This window comes from Lutra lutra, chromosome 4 (genome assembly GCF_902655055.1).
Source record: "Lutra lutra chromosome 4, mLutLut1.2, whole genome shotgun sequence".
Lineage (NCBI taxonomy): Eukaryota > Metazoa > Chordata > Mammalia > Carnivora > Mustelidae > Lutra > Lutra lutra.
The window spans coordinates 7,894,431-7,911,421 of record NC_062281.1 but is presented as its reverse complement, the minus strand read 5'-3'; the positions used below and the strand labels follow the sequence as shown (position 1 = coordinate 7,911,421).

At 51.3% G+C, this 16,991-nt stretch overlaps 1 protein-coding gene across 3 annotated transcripts in view; it reads right to left on the bottom strand.

Annotated features, from left to right (window-relative positions):
- The window catches only part of ZFAT (zinc finger and AT-hook domain containing), a 182,746-nt gene that overhangs the window by 36,816 nt on the left and 128,939 nt on the right, over window positions 1–16,991 (bottom strand). For all 3 annotated transcript variants that reach the window (XM_047726975.1, XM_047726974.1, XM_047726973.1), the window contains exon 12: window positions 8,363–8,501. In XM_047726975.1, coding sequence (XP_047582931.1) covers window positions 8,363–8,501 — 139 coding nt within the window. The remainder of the gene's footprint in view (window positions 1–8,362; window positions 8,502–16,991) is intronic.

Below are 16,991 nucleotides of genomic sequence, written 5' to 3'. Positions count from 1 at the left end.
AGAAAAACATCCTTATATTCTGTTTAAATTAAAATTAATATGATAATGCCCCACATTAATTAAAACTTCAACCTTTGCCACATGGTCTTTAATTAAAGAACAACACATTGGAAATAGTAATCTAGACTAAATGCAGAACTATGCACTTAATTGACACCAAAGCTAGAAAAATTAATTTCTAATTCAATTCATTACACTCTCAGGCAATGCACAATAGAGGCCATGGGAAGACTTGGTGCATTTACTCGTGGCACTGATCTAAAGCACACACCATAAGAACCGCAAACCCCAGATCACACTTTCCTCGGAAGGCATGAGAAGCAGGCAAAGGCACAGAACTTTAGACACAATTTGAAAAATCAATCGTGGCATCTTTTTTGCTCTTTTTGGCATTAAAATATCTTTGGATCCTTTGTGGTGGGTGACCTTACTGAAAATCCAACTTCATTTCCAATAACATAACTCCTGGAGCAGCACAGAGCACAGGGCTGGGCTATCAGATCCTAGAATCTGGACCCTGCTCGTGTGACCCACGAGCCACTTCCTAAAACTCTTAGAGCTTCGTTTTCTCTTGGGGGAAATGTTAAAGCTCCTATCTTAAAAAAAAAAAAAAAAAGAACGAAAGAAAGGCACCCCAGGGGCACCTGGGTGGCTCCGACAGTTCAGCATCTACCTCAGGCTGGGGTCATGATCTCAGAGTCCTGGGATAGAGCCACGCTTCAGCAGGGAGGTGGTGGGGGGGTGTCTCTGCTCAGCGGTGAGCATGCTTCTCCCCCCACCCCTCTCCTGCTTGTGTTCTCTCTCTCAGATAAACAAATAAAATCTTCCCAAAAAAGGTACTCCAGTAGGCAGAATAATGGACCCCCAAAGAGAGTCACATCCTGGAGAAAAGGGATCTCTCATGCACGGTTGGTGGGAATGTAAACTGGTACAGCCACCGGGGCAAACAGTATGGACGTTCCTCAAAAAATACAACCATCATGATACAGCCATCCCACTGCCGAGTTTCTACCGAAAGGAAATGAAAACAGAACTTCGAAGCATTATCTGTATTCCCATGGTCGCTGCAGTGTGATCCACAGTAGCCAAGGTCTGGAACAACCTCAGTGTCCACCAACATGATGGATAAAGAAGACACAGTGTGCGCACACGTGTGCGGCACACACACATGCACACACAGGAATATTAGTAAGCCACGGAAAGGAAAGAAATCCTGACATTTTGACAACATGGATGGACCTAGAGGGCATCTGCCCAGTGAAGTAAGTCAGGCACAGAGACAAATACTGCATGGTTATCACTAACACGGGGACTCAAAAAAAGAAAGCTGAACTCACAGAAACAGAGTAGAACAGTGGTTGGCAGGAGCTGGAGGACAGGGGAGGTAGGAAGAGACTGGTAAAGAGTACACACTTGTGGTTACAAGATGAGTAAGGTCTGAGGGTCTACGGTGAAACACAGTGACAATCGTTCATAACTGAAGTTCTCGAAAGGAGTACAACTTGAGGGGCACCTGGGTGGCTCAGTGGGTTAAAGCCTCTGCCTTCAGCTCAGGTCGTGATCCCAGGGTCCCGGGATCGAGTCTGCATCAGGCTCTCTGCTCAGCGGGGAGCCTGCTTCCCCCTCTCTCTCTGCCTGCCTCTCTGCCTCCTTGTGATCTCTCTGTCAAATGAATAAATAAAATCTTAAAAAAAAAAAAAGAGTATAACTTAAAACATTCTCAACAACAGCGAGAGAGGATTAATGTGTGAGGTGACCAGTGTAGCAGCTGACTGGAGGATGAGAATCCTAAACTTCTCACAGCTTTGTGAATGACATCTCAGTGACACCGGGCGGGGTGGGGGGTGGGAAGCAGTGGGGATCTGTTTGCAAACCGGACTGGGCTCTACTGAAAGAGCTGGGGATCCGGGCCCCCAGGAGCAGCCTGTCAGGAATGGAGTGGGCATGGATAAACAGTATGGGGGATTTTGTTATAATGAAAAGTAAATAAACATAGAAAAAGAGAAAATGTTGTTCTGATCCTGATCCCGGCAACAGGGGGTGTTACCTCGCACCAAGAAGGGACCTGGCAGCTGGGACTGACCAAGGATCTGGAGATGGAGATTGTTCTGGATGGTCGAGGCAGGACTAGTGGAGTCGCAAGGGTCCTGACAAAGAGGAGGCAGAAGGCGGGTCACCGAGAAGCAACAGGAGGAAGACTCAGAGCCATGGCCGGCCATGAGGGTAGGGAAGGAAGGGACTCCAGGCCAGGCATGCGGGCAGCCTCTGGAAGCCGGACAAGGCAGGGGAACAGCGTCCCCTGGAGAGTCCAGAAGGAATACGGATCTGTCAGCAAACCTGACTTCGGCCTGTGAGACCTGTCTTGGACATGAGCCCTTCAGAACTGTAGGATAATGAATCTGTGTGGTTTAAACCACCACGTCTCTGGTCATTTATTACAGCTGCAGTAAGAGACGCATACAGGCCCTAAACCGCCACTGAACGAAGGAGCTCAATTATAAAGGAAAGCGGGGGCGCCTGGGTGGCTCGGTGGGTTAAAGCCTCTGCCTTCAGCTCAGGTCATGATCCCAGGGTCCTGGGATCGAGCCCCACATCGGGCTCTCTGCTCCGCAGGGAGCCTGCTTCCTCCTCTCCCTCTCTCTCTGCCTGCCTCTCTGCCTGCTTGTGATCTCTGTCTGTCAAATAAATAAATAAAATCTTAAAAAAAAAAAGAAAAAAGAAAGGAAAGCGGATTCAGAGCACTGCGATTACACAACGTAAAGCAGTAAAATGTGGACTTGGACTTTGTGAACGTTCTCACTTCTTGTTGTCTTCATTCGGTGCCTGTCCTGGGACCCAGTCAGAGCCCCAGCTCAGAAGCAGGATCGTCGTTTTCGTCCTGTGCGAGCCCCAGGTGGAGGGCCCTGGTCACATGGCAGCTGTCCGACAGCCTCGGAACCTCTCTCAACCCCCAGATCTGCTTTTCAGGAGACCTTCAGGAAAAACAGTGTAAAGGAACAGAGCAGAGGAACGACAGAGTGCATTTTATTATTAGCCAGGCTGGGGTCCCCAAAGCCATGGAAGACCACTAGGGAAACAGGAGCTTTAAGCAAGGCTCCCCCTCCGGGTCCCTTCACATGCCCCCCAAAGTCCGGGCATCTGAGACCCTCCAGACGAGCAGAGAGAAGCACTAAAAGAGAGACAGGTCCAGAGTTAGCCTTGGGTCAAACCAGCAACTAGACCCGGAGACAAAGACACGAGACAAAGTCAATAGCACCCCGCATGTGTGACCTTCCAACAGAGCAGCAGGTGACCACTAGCCCATGTGAACCGATGGCTGTTCCAGAACAGCACCAGGCCACTTCCTCCTCTCCCTCCTCAGGAAGTTCGTGCTTGAGACAAACCTCGGGGGGCATCGGCCCCGCAGCAGTAAGAATCCAGACCGTGAATCCAGAGCTGGGTGTGGCTCGGCCTCCTGCACACTCTGTCACCTGGGCTGATCACTGCCCCCCACTCCGGGTCTCCTCACTTTAAAACAGGGACAATGAGGGGCACCTGGGTGGTGCAGTTGGGAAAGCATCTCTCTCTCTCTCTCTCTCTTTTTTTTTTAAGATTTTATTTATTTATTTGACAGACCGAGATCACAAGTAGGCAGAGAGGCAGGTAGAGAGAGAGGGGAGGCAGGCTCCCTGATGAGCTGAGAGCCCATGTGACACGGGGCTCAATCCCAGGACCCTGGCATCACGACCTGAGCCGAAGGCAGAGGCTTTAACCCACTGAGCCACCCAGGCGCCCCAAGCATCTGACTCTTGATTTCTGCTCACATCAGGCTCTCAGGCTCCTGAGATCAAACCTCTCATTGGGCTCCCCACTCAGTGAGGAGTCAGCCTGGGATTCTCGCTCTCCCTCACCCTCTGCCCTTCCCCACCTATGTGCACATGCACGCTCTCTCTCTCTCTGAAATAAATGAATCTTAAAAAAAAAAAAGGAATGATGACCTCACAGGGCGTCTGTCAGAGAGAAATTAACATATAACAACCAATGATGACATCACATCACGGCGAGCATCTGCCAGTAATGTACAGAATCTGGGCCTTAATATAAAACAATTCTAAAACTCAAATGTCCCAACATCAGATAAATGACTTCTGTGTTAGCTGACGGTTTCTGGATTTCCTTCTGTGCTACTTTTCCTGAATTTGGTATGAAAAGCTACAATATGGATATACATCCAAGGTGCATACACACACACACTAATATTCTTTTCATATGGTAGCTCAAAATAATGCAAAGATTTTATTATTTTTTTAAGTTTATTTATTTGCAGGGGAGGGCGAGAGGACACAAGCAGGGGGAGGGGCAGAGGGAGAAGCAGGGTCCCCGCTGAGCACTGAGCCCGATGTGGGGCTCTATCCCAGGACCCTGGGATCGTAATCTGAGCCAAAGGCAGATGCTTCACCAACTGAGCCACCCAGGGGCCCCAAAATGATGCAAAGATTTTAGCAGATGCCACAAACGAAGACTTCTCTCTGAGCCCACTCCTCCCACTGCGTCCCATCCCAACCACTACCCTGGCTTCAGTGACCCTCTAACTGTCGGGGCTGGGAGAAGGGTTAGCACTGGGGAGAAGCCTCGCATTCTCCTCCTGCGAGCAATGTGGGAGCCACTGGCAGGAACACACCTGTTCTGTTACAGTCAGAATACGGAGCCTTGGAGAAGCTTCCTAGCCTTTGTCCCCAGCCCAGGCCACAGCAGAGATACACGCCACCATATCCCAGTGTCCAGCACGATGCTGAACACAGCAGGAGCACAAGAGATAGGAACACGGGAATAAACAGAATAGTAAATTCGAGCCATTTATGAAGTGCTACGTGTTGGGCACAGGCTGGGACCTTGGAGAATAAGACTGAATGTCTGCTGCCACTGCTGGGAGGGTATGAGCCTCTCCTCTGCAGAGATGAGGAATACCAAGGTTCAGAGAAGTTAAGTAAGTCACCCAGGGCCAGAGGGATCAGACACCCCGGCTCCAGGCTCACCTGACCCCATCCCTGCACTGATGCTAATAATCTGGAGGGACCTGACGGGCCGCTCTGAGGTCACTGGAGAATGAGCGGCCTGCTAAGTGCCATCTCTGTCCTGCTGTGAGCTTCGGGAGTGAGCTAACAGTGTGAGAAGCTTGGCGCCAAAGTATCCTGTGCCTGTCACCCCATGATCGAGGGGACAGGCTTGTGAGCTGGCTTCCTGAGGCGCATCTCAGGAGGAAAAATGGGCAGGCCCACAGCAGCAATACAACGTGAAAACGTGCGTTTGTGTGAGAAAACGCCTCCGGTCCGTATTAATGAACAAGGGATGGGCTAAGAAAGCAAGTTAAGAGATTGTCTGACCTGTCTTCCAATGCTCAGAAGTACATCAAATAAAAGCAGGGAATAAAGCACGGACACAGCATTCAGGAGACGTTTAATGACCAGAAAGCCCAGATTCTCGAGAACGGGTGCATCCTGAAGGGGCCCAAGGGACACCTCACTGGCATTGTCACCCCTATGCCCTGAGGGCCAGAAGTGCGCTGGAGCTGGCTTCAACAGCTCCCAGGCCAGCTGCGCACGCCTCTTCCCAGTTCGTGACATCACACTAGGTAGCTTAAGATGGGCCACGGTCGAGATCCCTCCACCACAGAGACTGGCAAACTCCCTGCTCGTGGGAGGTAAACACTTACAGGACACTGCTGGTGGATGCCCGAGCATCCGCCGTTCCAGAGGGCTTTGGAAGCCCACGGAAAATAACCCAGACTCATGGAGAGCACCAGGGTACCATGCCCCAGAAACCTACAAGGAACAGAAACACCTTGGCCTTTTAGGCCCCCTTCCCTACCTCTTGCACAACACTGTGCACTGACATCCTTCCCAAATCCCTGAGCACTGTGCATGGGAGAACCTTTGTCCACAGCTGATAGCTCTGCCTGCATCCCAGTGTGACACTGCTGAAATCAGGTGATGGACAAGGATCCCTGCACGTGGTGTAGGAAAGCCGTAACATCATTCGGAGAAAAAACTGCATTCTGTTCACGGTTTGTTACTGTTATTCTAACATATATTCTTCTGTATCAAAACAAGAAATTACAAAGTCCCATGAACCTACCTTTTGATGAAAAGAAGAGCAACACAAAACCAGGTGGTGGGGGGCGGGGAATCACTTGCAACTAATCAAAAGAAAAGGAAGAACTCCAGTGGCTCCCGAGGACCCAGCATCCCACACACTGTAAGCGCATCCCTCCCACTCTGCCCCCTCCATCCCCCTTCCTTCTCCCAGACAGGGGAACGGGGACAGCTCCGTGCTCTGGAGACTCCTGCGCTGTGTTCCTGCCCAACCAGCTTTCTGATTTCGGAGACCAGCCTCCCACCACAACACAATGGCACAATCAATGTCTCTTACAAGTTAAGAGACATGTCGTTGTTTCCTTCCTCATTATGTCTCCCGCAGAGAGCACTGGAAATGCGTATGTATGTGTATACACACACGCGCGAAAGAAGACCAAACACACCCCTGCTCAAGATGAAAATTAAAGCCAGACCCTGTCAGGGAAGGCCAAGAGACGACCGTCTGAAGAAGCTAACTGAAAATAGAGGTTAGGCAACAGTTTGGCACTGCAAGGCAATGATGAAAGTTTGGAGGCAGAGAGTGGTGATAGGATCATCGATCAGAGCCCCGCGCCTGTCCCAACAGCCACAGTAAAGGTCTATTTCCTGCCAATCCGTCCCGACAGTGTGAAGGAAATGTTAGAAGGAACGTCATAGCCTGCTTCTCCAGCAATCTACGGTGACTCGAAAGCAACTGGTTCTCTCCTCTGTGATTTCCAGGATGGGGTCATCAAAAATGATGCAATGGCTCTAGAGATCTTAGATGTTTTCAGGAGGGGCAAAAAAAAAAAAAGAGAGAGAAAGAATGAAAACACACTGAGTGCCACTCAGGTGTTCTCTCCTCTGACCCCGTCCACCGTCACACAAGGTGGCCCCTTCGGCTCCATTCTCAGGTGAAGGCCCGGAGCTGGGGAGGCCAGGTAACTGGCCCAAAAGCGCAGCTTAGGGAGGAGGGCACAGAGAAGAGCCAGGGCCCCCCATGATACCAGCTTGGTCTCCAGCTCCAGGAAACAGTCACTGAAACACAAGACACACATTCCCCATTAGCCCCGATGAGTAGCTCTAAAATTATCCCAATGCCGTTAATGTTTGATGCCATTATCTATTTCCAAACATCAGCCCTGTCACCGAAAGGGCTGAAGGATTCAGTCAATTCATTTGTTTTATATAGAGATGCATTTCATGGCGAGCCTAGCGAGCGGAGCCCGCAGCAGCTGGAGCGTTAACCGCCCCACAGCCATGTTCACTGCGGGGCGGATTTCTAAAATGGTCCTTGGTTTCTAAGAGTCACAGGACTCAGGAAGTAGTAAAAACTGCTGTACTGTACGTGGCCATCATTTTCTTACTTGAATTAGTGAAGCACGGATATAAATACGACGGCAGTTCCCTGTGTGGTAACAGCACATGAGCTAAACCTTCTCAAATGGGAATATGTGATCATTTACTGAAAGAGGCAGAGAAAAAAATCGCCCATACTTTTCAAAAATAGTAGCAGTTTTCATCCATTCTCTTTTCTGTTTCTCTATTTTCTTTTTTTTCTTGAGAGAGCGAGAAAAGGGGGAGGAGGGAGACTCTTACGCAGGCCCCACCTTCAGTGTGGAGCCCGATGCGGGGCTCCGTCTCGGGACCCTAAGATCATGACCTGAGCTAGAAGCAAGAGTCGGACCTCAAACAACAGAGCCACCCAGGCGCCCCTCATCTGTTCTCTTCAGTTTAGATGTTCTAAATGGTTTATCCTTTTCAGGATGAGTAAGTAATCTGAGCACAGATAAATACTTCCGGATCATTCAAAGAACCTCACCTACAGATATGTTTGTTGTGGCTTTATTCATAACTGCAATAAAGGAAAAGCCTGGAAACCCTCCAGTGTCCAACAGGAGCGCGGCCAACTAAATGGGGTCCTGCCACTGGATGCTGGATCCCAGAAAGCCTTTGGGAGTTATAATGAGTGAGACCACGTGTCAAAAGAAAACAAAATGTTCACTTTAGCCATGAACTTTCATTTCCAAAAAGGTCCACAGAGACAAAAGAAGGCGATACTGAACGTTGTGGGGCGGGTAGTAAAATCTGTGCGTAAGTCATGACCTCTTTCATTTCAGATTTCCAGCGAGGCAAGAAGGAATGCTGATACACAGCAGAGGGGTGCGGGGTGGAGCACAGCTGTGGCCATGGAGAATGAACCAAACATGCCCAGGCATCGGGACGGAGCTATAAGATGCCCCAGCCCGGTCAGGGGGCACGCTGCCTACCTTGCTGGATGAGTGCGTCGGCCGCCAACTCCCCGGTGCCCACATTGGCGTACTCCTCGTTGGGGTGCTTCCTGTTGTAGTGTCGCTTCAGAGAGCCAGATATGTTACAGGAATAGTGGCAGTGGGCACAGCGGAAAGGCTGCAGGGACAAAGAGGACGGGTTAGAGAAGGGAAGCCCCAGGGGAGATCGAGCCCCAAGGAAGAAGAGGCGTAACTCATCCCAATGTCCTCCTCCACTACTCCCCCACCCCAGTGTGTCTGACATCCCCAAAGCGTGTCATGCGCAGATTGCCCCTGGGGATAGGCTCGGGGCACGGGGGGCCAGGGGTGATGCTCAGGATGCTGAGTTCTCTGTCCACAAGGACCACACAAGGCATCCCCAGAGCAAGAAAGGTCTCTGCTCAGTTTGGTTGCTTTTAGTTCTTGTCTTATTTTGGCCTTAGTTCTTGATCAAGAAAAAAATAATGAAAGAAAGGAATACAGTAATCTATCATTTTTCTTTTTTTGTTGTTGTTGTTCAAGTGAATGTCTTTCAAAGTAGCTCCCCTCACAATTAATTCCCCGATGTACTTGCTTCTTTAACTAAGTCATTTCCCCCACAGCATGTACCTGCAAGCACGCGCGTATACACATGCTTCGACCCACAGCTGTCCACCGTTAGGGAAATCCACCTGGTCAGTCCACTTCCAACCCCCTGCCCCCGCGCAGGGCAAGCGCTTTCAAGGTAAGGATGCAATGGGTCATGCAGCCTTGCTGCCACCTTGCATTGCTTTGGGGGGCTCAGAATGAGTGGTGGGGAGAAAAGGGATGGCTGCTCAGGCCCCTTGGGGGACCCAGTGGGACCTTGCCATCAGATGAGTGATGGATGGACATCTGGACGTCCCACGCCCTGACTCCTAGTGAAGAGCGTTATCAGTATCCCTCTGAGCCACATGCTCTCCGACCATCCAGCAGACTGCTACATGAATCCAAGGTGTGCATCCGGGGCCTATCTGGGAACACAAGCAGCTTGGCCGCCCGCAGGAGTAGGAGAGAAGGAGCAGTCCATGGTGGTCCCAGCTCTCAATACAGGGGATTGGGGTGGGACGATGAGAAATGCTGGCTTTCTCCAAGGTTCTGTCCTTGGGTCTGTTTTCCTCCTGCTGTGGTTCCAATGATCATTTCGCCAGCTTATATATCCAGTGGTGATCTCTCCCAAATCACAAATAGGAATTTTCCACTGTCTTCCAGGTATCTCTACAGGGAAGCTCTCTAGGCCCCTCCAAATAAACACACACAATTCCCGACTCACTTTCTGCCAAATCAGCTCATTGCTTGGAGGCAGAAACCTGAGCACCATCCTACACTTTTCCTTTTACTATTCAGCTAATTATAGAGTCTTGTCCAGGCTTCCTCAGAAACCACTCCAGAATTCACCCTGCTCCTCAGTCTGTCACAGCAGCACAGAAAAAAGCTCCATCCCAGCCTATGAAGGAAACGCCGTTACTCCCCTAAGGGCCGTTCTCAGAGAGAAAGATGCCAGGAAGTCAACGCAGCGACAAAGCCTGAGATGCTCCCTGGGGACGCCGCCGTCCACAAGGCCACTCTCTGCTCACGGGATGCTCTGCGCCACACTCCACGTGCTACACTGGGCCCCGTGGCTTAGCCCACAAGGACTGATTAAACAAAAGGACCTGGGACAAAGGCAAAAATTAACCAGGTTCTCTCATCTACGTACCGAGCAGAGAACAAGATGTCTAAAACCCCAGGATGTGATTATTTGCAAAGTTAAAATAGAAGCTAGAACACTCCGAAGTGCCTTCATCTCCTAAATAGGCAAATATTATGAAATTATTTTTGGAACACTGGCATTTACACAGAATCAGAAAGAACAAAGAAAATGCTCTAACGCCAGCACTGAGTGGCCAGCCGGCCTAAGAGGCAGGAAGGGGCAACCACAGTGAGACCTGGTCCTACAGACTTAACTCCAGGCTCCAGAGACAACTTCACCCTTCCTGGGGCCACGCAGATCAGCTGCCTTGTGAAAGTCACTGGATTTTGGGCCCCAGGCCCAGCCTGTGACCCTCCCAAGGAACCTGGGCACAGAGGGATGCATCCAGTCGGCCTGAGGCTGGAGGCTGCCCCACCCCCCACAGCGTCTTGCAAATGTTGACTATTATGATCCTGTGGCCATTTTCAGAGTCAAAGATTATAGCATAAAATGATAGGGAAAAAATCAGAAAAGTAACCGTGAAAAGCAAACACTCCCAACAAGAGAAGCCATCTCCCCAGGATTTACAAAGAATAATAAAGTGTAGATGGTTACGTTTTTGCCTGCAGAGGCCAGGGTGCCCGGGGCGAGGACGCTGAAATCCCACGGCTTCCCTCCTGGGGACGGCGCGACCAGGGATGCTGGGCCAAGAGCAGGCCGAAGCGAAGCTCCCGGAAAGTAGGAAACGGGCCATCAAACACAGCTGGGGCCAAACCACAGAAGGAGCAAGATGCAGCTTTAGAAAACATTCTGAGCACAAGGACGGTCAGCGGGTAGCAGGGGCTCCTGACACGGGCCCTCTCCAAGAGCTAAAACCACCACAGTCCCCAAACACCGACCAAGGCTGAGCGAGGACCAATCGCAAACCAAAGCTGCTGCTGGGACAGCTGGGTCCACCTCCTCGCAGCACAACTGGCCACCATCCACTATCCCCGAAGCCTCGGGCACAGACCTGAACTTCTGGCTTCTGGGTTTCCTCCTCAGAGATCGGGGCGGGGAAAATACTGATGGCACGTGACTATTGGGGGCCCACAGAGGTTACACGGATGGTGAGCAAGTGTTCAGAAAGTCCGCTCTGTCCTCACAACCACCGACACGCAGTGACACTATGTATTCGAGCTCACCGCTCTGTGGGCTTTTCCCGCCCAGTATTCTCCCAGGAAAAGAGCCCCAGAAAGCCAGACTCACCCGCCTGCATCCCCACGCTCTGCTGGGTGCATGCTCCCCTGACATTGTACGCAACATGTAGTCCAAGGTCACGGTCCGAAGCCACTGTTCCTGTGAGGTCTCCCTTCTCCCTGCCCGGGCGCCCCTTACAGGTTTTGACTGGTTTGCTTTTTATGGCATTTATTACCTTCTAATATAACATGCAATTTACTTATTGTGCTTATGGTCTACTCCCTCCAGGAGAATACAAACACCAGGAGGGCACAATTTCTTTTGATCACTGTTACGCCAGCACCTGGACCAGCTTGCAGAGACCAAGCTCAGGATTACTTAAAATGAGCTGACCCGAGAACACTCCCTCGGGACCAGCGCTTTACGGCAGAGGCCGCCAGCTCCCAGATCCCCACAGGCCTGAGAGAATTCGGAAGGAAAGATCAAAGAGTGAGCAGAGGGCATGACTAGGGCTATGTATACGTCGTTCACTTGTCTTCATGTTTCCGTTTTTCAGGATTTCTAGAAGAGAATGTATGTTTTAAGTAATCAGAAACATGCAAGGGTTAAGATAAAAACCAAACCAAACCAAACCAAACTGACCCCAGCCCTGAGCTTGACTTCTGCCCAAGAGCACCTCATGAGGAAGGAGAGCGCCTTCATAGGGGCTCAGTGTCCTCGGCTCAAGGCCTGAGTCTGGATACTTTGTCTCCTGCCAAATCCCGAAGCCACTGGGATGGCCAGATGGCCCACACTGGTCTCCCAAGCCTCCTTGCTGACCTGTCTGCATTTCCTTCCTGAGAAAGATCATTTAAAGGTGTACACCAGACAGACCTTGTCATGTCTCTGCTCAAACTGCCCAGTGGCTTTCTCCTGCACTTAAAAGAGCCCATGCCACACCCCTGCTGGGGCCTTGGCTCCTCTGACCACAACCCTGTCCTTGCTCGGCCTGCATCACTAGGCCCCAACAGCACGGACCCCTTTCTCAGTCTGCCCTCTGGACAGAAAAGCCCACCGGCAGACCGTCCCAGGGCGGCACAGCCATGGACCAAACTCAAGTCCCTGATGGGTCTATTACTGGGACAAGTGTCCGCATCAACGGCCCCAGGGCCCTCCAGGTCTCCTGAGAGGGCGCAGAGCCACCGAGGACCTCACCTGCCACCTCACTTCAACAGAGTCGGCTGCCCCAACCTTTCCATTCCTCCGGCTTCCTCTCCTGCTGTCAGGATCCTCCTCCTTCCTTAACAACGCTCCCACCCTGCCCTCCTCTACTTGGGCAACCTCCAGCACAACTTCTGGGACTGAGGTGGGTCCCCCTACAGCTGTTTTATGAGGCATCCATTTCTGCTATCTTCCACAGTCCTCCTTCTACCCAGTGTCTTGGGGCAGGCTCTGTCCGCTCTCAACAACCGTGGAAAGAACCAACCGACCTAACACTGCATGAGCCGGAACAAGAGGAGGTGTGACTGTCTTAGTGTGGCCGGTCCTACAACGTGTGTGTGCAAACCAGGCTTTCCTGAATGAGCACATCGATCCACTTGTATTTGGTGCTGATCCACTCATTCTTTTTTTTTTCTTCAGGATTTTACTTATTTGTCAGAGAGAGAATGCACAAGCAGGGGGAGCAGCTGACAGAGGGAAAAACAGGCTCCCTGTGGGGCTTGATCCCAGGACCCTGGGGTCATGATGTGAGCCGAAGGCAGACGCTTAACCGACTGAGCCCCCCAGGTGCCCCGATCCTCTCATTCTGAGCACATTCTGAGGACAGCCTCAAATCCTAGATCCCCAAAGCGTGAGCCACGGGATGATACAAAAGAATAGACACCCCCTCTCCGGCGTCCCCTTTGCTCTGGAAGAAGACAACTGTGCTAGGCTTCATAGATTTCTGCCAAATTTGATGAGTTCAACATTTCCTTAATTCCCAGGTGAGCAAAGATGCCTATGCATTGTCCTGTAGGTCATAAAAAGGGAAATGTTCACCAGAGAAGCTCCTATTTCTTCTTCAGAAATGTTAGCTCACAGGCTACTCCCGGCCCCCCGCCCCGTTTACCTCTGAAACCTTCTCTAGGTCCCAGGAAGATGGGCGTCTCCCTCTCCTCCACCATCCACCCCCACCACCCCAGCACCTGGTAAAACCCAGGGCTCTGATCTTGCTTCCGTGTGACTGTCGCTGGTATGGCCACATCCCCACAAGCTGTGGCCCTTTGAGAGCAGAATCCGCACTGGACATGCTTGTCGGCGCGTCCCTGGAGCCAGCGCAGGGCCCAGAACGGTGGGCCCTGACTACACTCGCGCAGCTAAATGAGAAAGAAAATCACCTTTCTCTTTGTTAGTGATTCATGTAAGGTCAGTCCAGCAAACCATCCCAACAACAACAGAAACTAAAAATCTGGGTAAGACTTTTTTCAAACGACGTTAAATTTAAGAACATGGTTTAAAAAGATTTGAGAGAGAGGGCACATGTGGGGAGAAGGGGCAGAGGGAGAGAGAATCTCAAGCAGACTCTGCGCTGAGAGCAGAGCTCGACATGGGCTCTATCTCAGGACCCTGGGATCATGACCCTGAGATCACGCCCGGGGCAAAACCAGGAGTCAGATGCCTAGCCACCCAGGGGGCCCTTGAACTTAAGGACATTAACAGGCCATGTGAGGGTGGGACGGGGCGAGGCTGATGCAGTTGGAGAAGCACACAACTCTTGCTCCTGGGGTTACTGAGCTATAGCCCCATGCTGGGTGTAGAGATTACTTAAATAAATCAAAACCTTTAAAAAATAAATAATAATAAATACATTAATTAATTAAAGATGTTATAAAAAGTGGGGAAAGCCACAGAACAAGTGATTGCATTCACAGCATGTGACCCAAAAAATACCCACACCCAAAATACAGGCAACCCCTGAACAACGGGGGGCCGAAGCACCAACCCCACACAGCCGGAAGCCCACCCACAACTTCTGACTCCCCGAAAGCTTAACTAGGAGCAGGCTCTGCTGACTGGAAGGCTTACTGGTTCCACAGAGTTGAGTAGCACATGCTGTGTCTAAGTACACTATCCTGCATTCTTAGAGTACAGCAAGCCTGAGAAAAGAAAATGTTACTTAAAATCACAGGGAAAACACATTCGCAGTACTGTATTTATGGAAAAGATTCTGCATGTAAGTGGACTGTGCAGTTCAAATTCATGTTGTTCAAGAGTCAACTGTATGTCAGAAGTGCCTGGGTGGTGGCTCAGTGGGTTACACATCTGCCTTCGGCTCAGGTCATGATCTCAGGGTCCTGGGATCGAGTCCCGTGTCCGGGTCCCTGTTCAGCGGGGAGTCTGCTTGTCCCTCTGCTTCTACCCCTCCCCCTGTTCATGCTCTTTCTCGCTCTCAAATAAATAAAATACTAAAAAAAAAAAAAGTCAACTGTATATAAAGGATTCCTGAAAACAAATTAGAACACCACCACTCAATAGAAAAATGGAAAAGTATTTGAATGGTCCACCAAAAAAAAAAAAGAGAGAGAGAGAGAGAAAGAAAGAAATTAAGAAAGAAAAAGAAAAAGAAAGAGGAAGGAATCCAGAGGACCAAAAAATAGATGGAAAGGGCCTCCACCTCATTAACAATCATGAAAACGAAACAAAACCATGTAGGAAGGCAACGCATGCGCACAGGGCCACACGGGAGGGGACCGTCCGCACAGTGGAGTGTGATGCCACAGAACAGCGAGGGAGAGCGACAGGCAAGAATTCCGAGCAGTCTTGCCAACACGATGTTTAGCAAAGAAGCCAAGTTCCAAACAAACACGCAGAACAACGTACATCCCACACACAGATCCACAGACAGCTGTAACATCAAGTTCAAGGGCGTACCGTGCATCGTTACTTGTTTAGGGACGCACGCACCGGTGGTAAAGGCACAGAGAAAACAGAGTAACTGTCAGAGAAGGCAGGCTAGTGGTCGCCTCTGGGAGACAGGTGGGGTGCGCTCAGGACGGCCCCGTGGAGGGAGGGACCTGACTACAGGTAACGGTCCCTTCTGAGCAGTGGCACGCGTGTGTTCACGTCACTGTTCACGACACTATCATCCGTCACACCACACATTCATGCGTGCGCAATATTCTGGACGTACGTTCCATCTCAGGATAGGAAATGTAAACATAACAGATGATTAAATGGGTAAATATGTGACATGAAAACCCCTCTTCACATGCTTTTTGATGGTTATAGAAACCGGACGGTGCCGAGGACACACAGCACCCAACAAGCGGGAGCCGTATGTCATTCGGACGACAGTAAGGACGACATTCACCCCCTGCCACGGAAGGCGGGATTTTCAGGTTTACAGGCTCTCATCCTCCTGAGGACAGTGACCCCAGAACTGGGTCAGTGTTCGGACACCCCGACCGTGACTGAAAATGTCCAGCAAGAAGCCTGCTGTGGAGTGTCTCACCAGAGACCCGATGACAGGCCGGAGGAAATACTAAGTGTAACTCCGGCACTGCCAGCCTTAAATCAAGTGACGCGGGGGAGAGACAGGATTGCACACAAGCCTCCCGGGGGCTTCGGTGCCAGGACACCTAGGAGATCTACGGCAGCCCTTGTGCCGCAGAGAAAACCCGACAGGAAGATGGAGTTGCTTTCATTAATGACCAAGGTGGCCACTGACTCCCCAGAATGCAAACCAGCACCTGGCCACCCCGAGCAGCATGCAGCCAGGGCTCCGGGATCCCTGCTCCACCTGGGACATAAAGAACCTTCCACCCAATCAGAGCCTGGATGGCATCTGCCAACGGAGGTCTCCCAAGCCGCTTGGGAGGACGCAGCACTCATCTTCCAGATGGGGACACAGAGGCCCCGGGAGGCTAAGTGGCTTGCAGAAGGACACAGACCCAGTCACCAGCCAAGCCCAGGGTGTGAGCGAAGGTCCGTGTGAGCCCAAAGCGCATGCACCAGCCGCTCTCCTGGGCAGTGGGCGCACTGACCGCAGGCCCATGGCAGACAGGCACCCCTTCTGGGCCATCCGTCTCCCTGTTGATGAACTGGGAGGACCGTTTCTGCAACTTTTCCTTGTACATTTTCAGTTTTGCAAATGGCTTTGTTGCCAATCACAGGATCAACAAGAAGGCACTGCTGTCACGGTTGTATTTCCAGCACAGACAAGCTCTGGTGGCCCAAACCACTTCCCTTGTTGTCCCCTGGCCTCCCCAAAATTCCTGCCTCAGGGACCCGGCCCTGCACAGCCCCCGTGTGGACAGCCCTCGGTAGAGCCTGCTACCTGCTGCTCCCCGCAGAACTCTGCGTTAGGCCCAGTCAACAACACGCCTACTGAAGAACCCTTCTGCCTACATTTCCACAGATTTGCAGAGCACACACTGGAGAAAGGTCACCCGCACTCCCTCCAACAGGAACCTCCACGGAGACAGCTCTTGAACACAACACGACGACGAAGCAAGGTTGTCAGCATCGACTTTTGAAAACACTATGCTCACCGCTACGACACCTGCTCTTCGTTGAGATGACCCCCATGGGCTGACGGAGGCTGCACATCTCACAGGGCCCACCTCCCAGCAGGGGGTCTACAGCATCCTCTGCCCTGGGAACCCCACTTGGTTGCCCTAGGACTGAGCGTCTCCCCTCTAAAAGCAATGACACATGTTTGGGCTCTCTCTAACCTCACTGCCCCGCGCACAGAGCGGAGACCCCAGCTGGGCCGCCCCGTGATAGGAGAGCTGTTGAACC